The 11391-nt window shown below is 42.6% G+C and overlaps 1 protein-coding gene across 1 annotated transcript in view; it reads right to left on the bottom strand.

The window, feature by feature from the left end:
- Positions 1-2479: 2479 nt before the first annotated feature.
- LOC138284401 (mucin-5B-like) overlaps positions 2480-11391 on the bottom strand; it is a 1991087-nt gene continuing 1982175 nt past the window's right edge. Inside the window, exon 35 of the mRNA XM_069223138.1 lies at positions 2480-2917. Within this exon, the coding sequence (XP_069079239.1) occupies positions 2734-2917 (184 nt within the window). The 3' untranslated portion in view covers positions 2480-2733. The remainder of the gene's footprint in view (positions 2918-11391) is intronic.

The following is an 11391-nucleotide window of genomic DNA, read 5'->3' as shown; positions in this document are numbered from 1 at the left end:
ATGGTAATTGCAAGGCCATCTGCATACATCTATCCGTTCATCCCACTAGCCCAGTGCTGCAGTTATGCTTGAGGATAGCAATGGTTTGATAAAGTATATAACATTGGACACCTCATAAATGTGTAAACAAATACGACGTGTGAAATCTGATTTCAGCTTGGGCGATCTGACACAAATTGCATTCGCTTTCGAAATATCATCTGAGGAGCAACAGTAAGCGTACGAAATTAATTCAACCCGCATATATTTTTCTATGAAACACATACCTATGGCTTTGTTGAGAAATATTCTATATCACTGTCACACAGTTGGAAGCATATGTATCTGAGCTATGATTGGTGTGCTACTCTTACAAGAATTATCACAAGTATCTTGCAATGTGCTAGGTGTTAATGAGAAACACATCCAGGTGGCGGGCTGGTAGCCTCGCCCACAGACTGGCCAGAGCCATTTTAAACAAAAGGTGCACTTGAAGTGCCACGAAATAGCATCTAAAAATAGAAATGTGTCTGAGACCTAGCAAGCAGGCCTCAGATCACAGTATAGTTTGAAACTCCTCGGGTGACAAAAACATTATATAATAACGGGGCAAGATGCCATTAAATTGTGAACTACTGTTTTGTGTGTTCTCCCTTTGATCCTTAATAGAGAAGTAGGTCTGAATGCTTGCATGAAATGTGATGTAATTAATACATGGTGGGTGCCCGGATTCCAGATCTGTATAGCCCATCCTGCTGCTCTAGTATTTAGGGGCGCTGATCAAAAATGATTTTTGTGCTAATGCTTGCAGTTTAAATTTACTCTTTGAATTAACAGGGACCCACTGGTGATTACTGAACCTAAATGTCGAGGTAGTAGTTTTATTCGAGCGGATGACAATGTTGGTGGCAGACGTCTTAAATATTAAAAGCTTGTACATGGCATTTTGATTGTTTCAGCCTCTCAAACTAAAGAGTCCAGAGTACATGTGAGGTACACAGCACCAGACATTACAAAACGTAAACACAAGGGCTTAATTCGGAGTTTGGCAGACTGACTGTATTGCTGTAAATCGGCATTGTTCCTGCCCTGACAAATATCATATCCATATGACTACTAGAGTTAGGGAATTTATGAGTTTACACCAGCGGAGTCTTAACTGGCTCCTCTGGTATTAATATTTGACTTGTGGTAAAACTGCCATTAGGTTGACAACTTCTATGTGTCCTTGTCCCTTACTAGTTCTAGTTGGACGATTGTCAGTCCTTTCAACTACCTGCCAAGTTGCGCAGTCCAGTCCCAAATAAGGAACACCTGCCATGACCCCAAAGCTCCTGGAGAACACTTACATTCATATCAGTGTCATTCATATTTCTTTTCTGAAAACAACTCAAAATTTAGGAGATCATTTTCCGAAAAAAAATGTCGAGCTGCAGCAGCCTTCCGGAAGGCATAAAGGCCACCACCCCGGGCAGACCCGAATCTCTAAACATAATAAATTATGCTGCATCGGGAGACCAAAAGACATTGCCTCAGCTGTCCGGTTTTGCCGCTCATCATATTATAAAGGCCACAAGTGGTATTTCAGGGGCTGCTCAGTCTGCTGTACTGATGGTCACTGACACTCAAGGGGTCATGCTAATGTTTGTTCTTCATCAGGCTAGATGCAGTTAGGGGCTAAATTGAAGGGGCACTGTACCATTAATGGTAGTGTGTCTCAAGTCTAGCCATCAGTGCCTACAAACAAGTCTCCCTTTTGATGTGGACAGGCATCTCCAGCCCACACGTTTGGTCAGTTGGGGTCTGCATATCCACTTTTTCGGCATTCCTGGATAGACAGGTTTCCTTGTTGTGCCCTTCATGCATCTTTCAAAAGGAGACCATTTGGTAAAGGGGTCTGAGTGTTCACCACCTCCCTCCTGCATATTTTACACTTGAGTTTTACTCCAAGACCTTTTTGTTTTTCTCTAATTTAGGGCATGCTCATGATTAAAGACCTTTCATTACATATGTGAAGACCTTTCATTACATATGTGAAGACACAAACCCATAGAAATTATTGAACACCTACTTTCTATTCCGCTGGACTTTACTTTGCACTTGCACAAAGAGTGTAACACAATTGCTGTTTGAACATATGTAGGCCCTGTAATAGTAACATTGTCCTGTGAGTGCAAAACCAGCATAAATAAATGTGTGTAGTGTAATCCCTTGACAAGCCACCCACCTTCTTACAACGTTGTTAGTGCAGTTGCTTAGGCACAGTACTTTGGCAATGTAGATTTTTTAACGCAACTTACTCCTTTAGATTGACTTCAATTACAATCTAACTGACTTTAATGCTGTTTTTGAAATTTGCATAATTCTGTAAATAATTAAATATTCTAAACTAGTTGCCTGTTAAAGCAACTCTTACTGTGCATGCCAAGGTGTTTTACAAACTTGAAAAGGCGACATTGAACAAATGAGCAGAAGTCAATGAAAGACAGTTGAGTTAAAAGTACAAGGTTTTTATTTACTTTGCATAATACATTCTTGCTTGCTTGCTCGCTACAAGTAGATGAGCTTTGCAGCAGCCACATAAAGCCGGTTTGTTTTCCCAAGAAAATCTCCCATTTTCAGAACAACCATTACATTCAGCCTGAACTACTTTTTTTACAGCACAGCAGTTCTCCTCTAGCAATTCTACAGTGCCATTCAGAAACCCTTCCAGTCTCAATGTTGCCTTTCCAAAAGAGAGAGCTGCCAAGTTCTTTATGGTATCGTTGATTGATTTGCCTGGCATTCTGTCTCAGTGCAAGAACATTCTTCCACGTACACATATCTATACGTAATGCTGCTTCCGCCTACGCACAGCAGATCCACTTCAGCACTGCGGGTCTTAGTCTCATGGCAACAGGAGCATTTGTGTGTCATTGTCCCGGTCTCATGCGAATATCTGGGTGACAGAGAAAATTAAGTTAATCGGATTGTGTGTATGGGACCAGTAAAAGTACAAGTGAAGGCAAGATAGGCCACCATACGGTTGGCCAATGATGACATGGTACACAGTGTGCACAACTTTCACAGGTCCAATGGCTAAAAGGCAAGGCCTCTCCCCACTTATTGTCGGAAGTAAGCTAACAACAGTACATATTCTGCTTCATGCCTTATGATTAATAGATACAGATTTACAGCCAGACATATAATTGTGGAACTCCAAGAAATCCTACATTTCCATGGGAGAGATATCATTAAGGAACATTGGTGATGTTGACTGTATAGAATGTAATGGTCTTAAACATCAATAAATTAACAGAACAGTCGAGATGTCAGTAAAACTCTTTTCAAGTTAGGGCATGGATCCATCAATAAGATCTTCGCTACAAACACTTATTTAAATTATAACATTCATAATGCTTTGAGATTTTCACAGAAGCCTTAAACTATAGTGCGAGTTAAAAATGAGGAGCAAGTGCTGGATAGAATACGTTTATCAATACCACTGCAACAATTCAACAAATGTCAAATAAAGACTCAAATCACATATGTTATAAAACAAAAACACATTAGACCAAGTGTACCTGTTGGAAGGTGGTGTATTAGTAGGGGTTGGTAGGTACCCACCACTAGTAATAAGGCCACACTCACAATGTAAGGTCCAGCTTGTTAGCTTGGCTGCAAGCAGGCAGGCCTAACTTAGGAGAAAGGCGACCAAAGCATTTTAAAGCACCAATACATAAATAAGTAAGACACAACACACAATAAAAATCCAACACCAATATATAAAAATAGGGCATCTTTTTTTAGAAAAATGTCAAAAATCCAATTTAAGGAACCAGAGATATGAACTTTTAAACATTAAAAGTAAAACTAGTGCCTAGAAGCAAATTGAGCTCAGAGGGTTAAAAAAAGGTCAAGAGTTCCAGCCGCCAGTGATGCAACAATATTACACTTACTTCCAGAAGTCTTTCTTGATGCTAGAAAGTGGTCCACACCACCAGCCAAGGGTTCAAAAGCTCTGGTCTGCCTCTTGGGGTCTGGGACTACAACTCCCACAATGCACCTGGTCAATCCAAGTAAAATCCAGATGAAGCCTATCAGATGGACCTGTCCTTGATGTTGCAGGTAGCACTTCCAGCACCTTTTTACTTCTAGATGATCAAAGAGTCCACTCCTTATCCTTCAAGACAGGCAAAGTCCTTTTGCTGTAAAGCCTTGTGAGGGAAGCGGTGCGGTCCAAGAATCCAGAAGGTCATTCCTTCTTCTCCAGTTGTTTCTTTTGGTCTTTGGGGGTTCACAACCCCAATCCAAGGTTACAGAATTTCTGAGTTACTCCTTGGAACATTGGGACTACAATTCTCACAATGCACCTGGACAAATTCTTAAAAGTCCACTCAACACTGTCCAGCTAGGTTTTTCTGGCAGGAGTTGATGCAACTGACTTTTGCATCTGTCACTTACAGGGAGTCCACTCCTGAATCCTTTAAAGGGCAGACAAATGCCTCTTTTGTGAATCCCATGGTGTGCGGCAGTGTAGTCGTCCAAAGTGCAATCCTTTGGGGTGCAGGTCAGTGTTCCAGCAGGGCAGGCCTTCTTGTAGTTGTGGTTTCAGGCAGGGATCTGAGTTGCTGGGCAACTCTTCCATATTCATCCAGTGTTCCTTGGCAACAAGTAGGGGGCAGGGGACCACCCAGAGGTGTGGCAACTTACTCTAAAGTGTGGCATATTCCTGTCCCAGAAAGCATTATTCTTCCAAAATCCAAAATAGAGAAGCTCTCTCCTGGAGGTTAAGGTCTGCCTGAGCCATCTCATTGGTGTGGCTAAATCTCCCTAACACTCCTGTTCTAGCCCCTCTGCTAATTTAACTATTGGCTGGGTTGGCAAAAAGTGGGGGGAGCCTGTGTCCTGTACTGTTATTCCCGCTTTGAAGACCAATTTGACTGCCCCACCCCCTTCCAGCCTTTTGCTCTGCAGCTTGAAGATCTCCAACTATCAGACTTCCCTTTGTCTCAATGCTGACCACTTCACACCTCATTAAGACAGCTGGGCTCATCCTGGCAGAGGTTGGCCAATCAGAAAAGAGATGCTGGAAGGCTGGATTTTAGCTCATCTGAAAAAACAAGCTCTCTAACTTCTTTTCTTTGATAGTTATATTAAATCTAACAGTGGCAAGTTGTTGATTTTATTTTTTCGTTTTAATTCTTTGAATGATATTCTTAACCCATTCCTATCAATAGTTATACTTTAAAAAAGTATTTCCATGTTAGCCTATTGGACTAATGGACAATATTTGGGAAAATTAAATTGGCAGTTTTGCCCTCACTGGGGCATATAAAACATATTTAGAATGTCTCTGCCTGCTTATAGCTACAAGGAACCCTCCCCCTGGGGAACCTAGAGGGACCTTAGGAGTGACCTATATGTACAAATAAAATAGGTTAAGACTTTGGAAGTACTTTTAATTCCAAAGTTAAATTTGCATGTACTTACTTTTAAAAGCAGGCTGCAAAGCAGGACCACCTTTACAAAAACAGCAGACACCACAGCAGTGCACACTTAAGTGCATTAAATCTACTGGGCCTCTAAACCTACATGATTTACAATATATTAGTGACTTAAAGATAAGTTGTCATGCCAATTGAAATTCTGTCTAAATATCATATACCTTTTAGACAGAACACTGGCCCTGGGTCTCGTTAGCGGAGCCCAGGGCACAGTCAGAAACCAGCAGTATTAGCCACAAAATGGTGGTGATAAGGACTTCTTCACAGTTCCATATTCAAAATCTAATTACATGTAAGGATGAAGTGTTGTTAAAAAGCAATGTGAGGTGAAAGCAGTGACCCAATAAGACATTGTGTGCACACTCCAAGGATCAGTCTTGAGTTTTCTGCTCTTCACCCTCTACACGACCATCCTGGGTGTAGGAAAATGCCTCTTTTGACATGGTCACCCCCCATACTTTTTGGCCTGGTTTCTGATGCAATTTCGACTGAAAGTGCACTGGGCCCCTGCTGAACAGGTCTCCATGGCCAGATCCTTTCCCTAAAACTGCACAATCAATTTTCCCAATTGTCAAACCTTAAATTGCCACTGTAAGTCACTACTAAACGGTACCCCTGGTAACTAGGGCATAGGGTAATAAAGGAAGACCCCTGAGAGCTGCAGCACAGATTGTGCCATCCTCAGCGAGGATGGACATTCCAGGGTGGGGAGCTTTGAAGGCCTTGCCGCCTTTGAAAGGCGACCCAGTCCTCTCCAAATGGTGGAGGAGGCTGACCCCCAGTTTCTGTCCCCACTTTTGGTGGGAGGACTAGTAGGAAAATGAGGTAAATTATGAGGAGTACCCACTTCATGCCAGTTCCACCCCTAGGGTGAATGAGCTAAAGTGGACACTACTTTTTCAATTTGTCCATCTTGCATGGAAGGAATTAGGCTCATTGGGTTAGGGCTATGCCACTTCATAAAGGAAGTGGCTCTACAAAGGGTGTAGTCACCCTAAAGGTGAGTAGCCCATTGGCGACCACCTGGCATGCCCTGTAAAAACCCTAAATTCAGTATTTAGGTGGAACTCCTGAACCCTAGAATCAGATTCCTGTCAACCTAAGTAGAGCTAGACAAAAAAGATGTCACCCAGCAGAGAAGACTGAAAACAACAACTGACTTGCCCACAGCCCTACAGGCCTGTCTGCAACCTTTAAAGAACCTGCACCCAGAAGACATCTATCCTGCAGCTTAGTGGCCTCCAAAGCCTTAGGATGACTGCCTGCCTTCAATAAAGAGCAAGAATTCCTGTCGACACCAGATATGTCCAGAACAAGCTTCTCCAAAGAAGAAAGAAGTCTGCCTGAGGAACTGCAGAAATGCTACATGGAACACATCTGCACCCGATGCCCACGGCCTGAGTCCAATTGGCTCACCATTCCAGTGAAGGTGTTCGAGAACTTCTGACCTAGAGTCCATCATGGGCTGACCCCTGCCAGACTCCACAGCAACACCTGCAGCCTAAATCCGAGGGCTCCCACTGACCGCAACCTGCCCAATATGCTGTTTTGGACATCAAAAGACACCCCTGCACCCAGAGCCCCTGGGTATTGGGAATCTAGATGCTGGTGCCCTATGACGCCTGGAATCTTAAATCGCCTGGCCAGCTGTGGGTTGACCTCGACCAGCCCCCTGGCCAGAGCCTGAAGCCCATTTCTGAAAGTGATCTCCAGCATTGACTAACATCGGGAGCTCAATGTTGTGTTTGCACTCTGCACCCTGCTGCCCCTTTGCCGCTGAAGGTGTAAGTTTGGTGCTGCCTGATGGCCCCCCTCACCCTTGTTTCAACTCCAGGAGATCCACCCCTGACCCTCCTCTTCTCACCTGTAAGCAGCACTGCAGCGGATACCCCCAGCTCCATTGGAAAGCATTGGGTGCCGAAAGCTGTGTTGGCACACTGCACCCGACTGCCCCTGTGCCGCTGACGGTATAGGTTTGGTGCATGCCTTGTGGCCACCTGGTGCTTGCCTCAACCCCCAGAGACCAACCTCTGACACCACCTGTACTTACCTGGAAATAGCGTGTCTTTAGTCCCTCCCAGTCTCCATTGAATTCAACCTAGGCACCCAACCGCCCCGTGGTACTGTGGGTGCACATTTGGTACCAAGCTGAACCTTGCTCGGTGTTAACCTAAAACCATGAAGACTGGGGTTCTAAGTTGTGTGCTTACCTGAGAAACTGCATTTTTGTTTTCCTTCGATAGGCTAACAATGAAGACTCTGAAAACTGCACTATGTCGATTTTTCAAAAAGCGAAGTATTTCTAATTTAAAAACTGATTACCTTATAACAACGTTCTTTATTTCAAAGTATATATAAAAGCAGCTGTTTTTTTTCCTAAATTAGTCTCAGATTTTTTCTTTGAATGTGTGTTTCACTCATTGCGTCTATGAGTACAAAAAATGCTTAACACGACTCCTTAATAAGCCTAGCTGCTCACCCACACTACCAATAAAGGGGAACTAGGTCTAGCTATTTCTGCCTCTGCAAACCTTTGGGGATCCACTGGACTTTCTGCACAGGCACTATATGGAGAGCCAGATTCCTACACTGGGTAACAACACTTTGTTCTCTTTTTTTGCATACATAAATCTTTTCTTTATCCTCCCTCAACCCCCACCTCCAAAGGTGAATCTCCAACCAGTTTTATGCTATCATAAATTTGATTGCCAACCGAACCCTCATGCTAAACTCAACCTAACAGAAATACATAGTTCCCAGCATCCTGAGTACATGTACTCTTTAACCTCCACCACAATGCTCCTGAAGTTTTACCACCTTTACCTCCAGTATTCAATATCCCCACAGCTTCTGCAGCCATGTTCCAGTTATTGATTGTCTGAAAAAATGTGTCTACAACTCTTTTGAAAACACCCTACTGATGATAAATAAGAGGCAATAGCCTCTAGGTCTGCCTCTCACAGAAATTCTTCTTCCCCTTGATGCATCACGTACCGATCATTTTCTACCACTACCAACCTGGGAGGTTAGATATCAGATATGGGGCAATCTTTAATTCTTTACTTCTGGGCACTACGCCTCACTTCACAACACAGCTCTCAGATCTTCTACAGGCAAGACATCACTGTCATCCAATGACCTCTATCACATATCAATGTTCAAACTACATATTGACCCCTTTCCGGGTTAACTCCAATGGATCTAGTCTGTCCTCGTTAGTGTACGTCTCTCCCACATGAACTTAAGGCTGAACATCTGCCTGAATGTCTACTGCTAAGCCACCACTTCAGTCTCAAATACAGACAGAGTTGGACCCTGCCCAAAGATGTATTTGCTTCCCATCTGTTAACTCACCATTTTTTACAATGGCTACTATATATCAAAATTTAAATATGTAAATACATAAATTTAAATATGTAAATAAGAAATTCATAACATTATATGTTCCATATCTTGCTCATCTTTGTTCATCTCCACCGCCTTTCTGCTACCATTTCAGTATATCCCTTTCCACTAATTCTACTATACATATAAATTGCATTCAAAAGAATTGTTAAATAAAATTAACAAAGAAAATTTACACTAATGCTAAGAAGCAGCAGTTGATATCTTTAGCTCCATATCTAGACCTCTCTCTAACCAAAGGCCATATGTACTTTCAAAAGGTTCGCTGCTTTTGAAATACATAATACAATACTGGTTTAACCAAAACATATGTTTGATGCAAAACAAATCAAAGAGCAATACAACACACTCTGAAGAGTGGCCACTGGTGATCTGTGAAGTAGTGCCTACAGTATGCCAGGAATTACTACTATTATCCAAAGTGTAGCATTATATTAGGGGCGTGCACCATAAAGTCAAGAATGCTTGCAATAGTCTAAAAAGAACCACTTTTATGCAGGATCAGCCGTAGTGATGGGAATCATCATATCATGGCTGTATAAAATTTGCTAATAATTGCCACCAATTTTGTCTTGGCTAGTATTATACTAGAGCTCGGTAAGAGGCACCATTGTTCTATGAATTACTTTAATACACCAAGAATTACTACTAATATTCTATTTATAGCAGATCCAAGATTTGAACAGTTATGCAATTTAATACAAAATATATCATAAATTATATTGCTAGAATTACCACCATCATGTAAAAGGTGAGCAGTGGGCAACATCATTGCTTGGAACAACAATTTATGGAAATCATTAAGGTCAGTAATAACAAGGGACCATTATGCCATGGATATTACCATTGCATACAGGTTTCCAAATTGGGTGAAGTGATATCCTTCATTAGGATGCTGTTCAACTCAATTATGTATGGAGGGTTGCTTCTGCACCCAGATTTATCAGGTGCAGAAACCACTGCCCTGTTTTTACAGATAGAAAAATCAGATGGTAAAGCTGCATCGGCCTAACCGCCACCCTATGCCAGTTTGAATTCTACCAGCTCCCATGAAACTATTGCACCCTCTCCCTTTCTCATACCAGACTACCGTACTCCTGTTTTCCGCCACCTGCTAACAGCCAGCTGAAAATGGAAACAAATATTCACATTAATTTGGAAATACTGTACGGAATGTCACCTGTAAAATACAAGTTCAAGTGGATATTTCCCATTCCTTAATTCCATAATAGGTGGGACTAGGTGCAGGGATCCAAGTAACAAATGTAATTTCCAGCCAAACAGTGTATCTGCATGCATATCATGCCTACTTGTAATTCGGTCATCCGTCATATTCAGGGTGCTTCACATGAGCAAAATCTTGTTCTATTACGCTTATCCCAGTCACATGAACAACTATTTGGCTGGCCTTGTACGACACATACATTGTGATTCATAGCTCAGGGCCAGATTCTGTACTGTGCATTCAATCAGACTGTATGTCTGACACCTGGCCTGCAATTGGTTACTGAGTGCTGATATTTGGTGCTGTATTAGAGCTTTCAGACTGCATTTTCATGTCCCTCCTCCAAAACTCAGAATTGCAAACATGTGCACAAACAGTGCATGTCTGCATGGTTGCTAATGGAGCACCATCAAGTGGACTTGTGCTATGGGGACAGTTCGGGAACAGTAGAGGGCAGCACCGAAACATAATCATGGGTGAGCTATTGCTGATTTGGACACTCTTTCCAATGTGAAAGAAAGCCCTAACATTGTGACCGTTCCTTATTGTGTGATCATCCAATAATAGGGTCAAAAATAACTTGTAGCTTACTTGCCTCTCAGAAAAAATGGTAGTAACTTATAGTTTGGTGGCAGACTGCTGTTCCTCACTCGCAGAAAAACTGAGCCATCTGTCAGGCTAGCAGCTATCCCTCACTGTATTTAGGGTTCAACCTGATTGAACACAAAACTCTAAATCAGAACCACTAGTAAATGTGTTTTTTGGTTAAAATAGTTAATTAGCAGAACTAGGCCCTCATTATGACATTGCCGGTAAATGCCGCTTACCGCCGCGCTGAAGGCAGCCAAGTTACCGCCACACTGGCGAATATCCGTTCACCATATTGTGACACACACACACCAATCCTTTACGGCAACAGAACAACACCCATCCTATTATGACCCATGAATCACCAAGTCAGACATTCAACGGCGGTAAACCATTGATGGTACATACTGCAGCGCTCAGAATGGACATCCACAGACAAAACAACACCATATTGGCCAATTCAAACAACACACACCTGACACCCATACACACCACACCCACACACCCACACCACTATAAAACACTCACCTACATTACCCACAACCCTTTACCAACAACTATTGCCAACACAGGACTGAGAAGAAGAGCACAGAGACAACCAGACACACACACCACTCACACCCATATATCCCTCCCACACTCCACATCACACACCCCACATTACCCAACACACCCTCACCAACACACATCACACAACAAACATGGCAC

This window comes from Pleurodeles waltl, chromosome 3_1 (assembly GCF_031143425.1).
Source record: "Pleurodeles waltl isolate 20211129_DDA chromosome 3_1, aPleWal1.hap1.20221129, whole genome shotgun sequence".
In the NCBI taxonomy this organism is placed as follows: domain Eukaryota; kingdom Metazoa; phylum Chordata; class Amphibia; order Caudata; family Salamandridae; genus Pleurodeles; species Pleurodeles waltl.
This window is presented reverse-complemented; position numbering and strand designations above follow the sequence as displayed.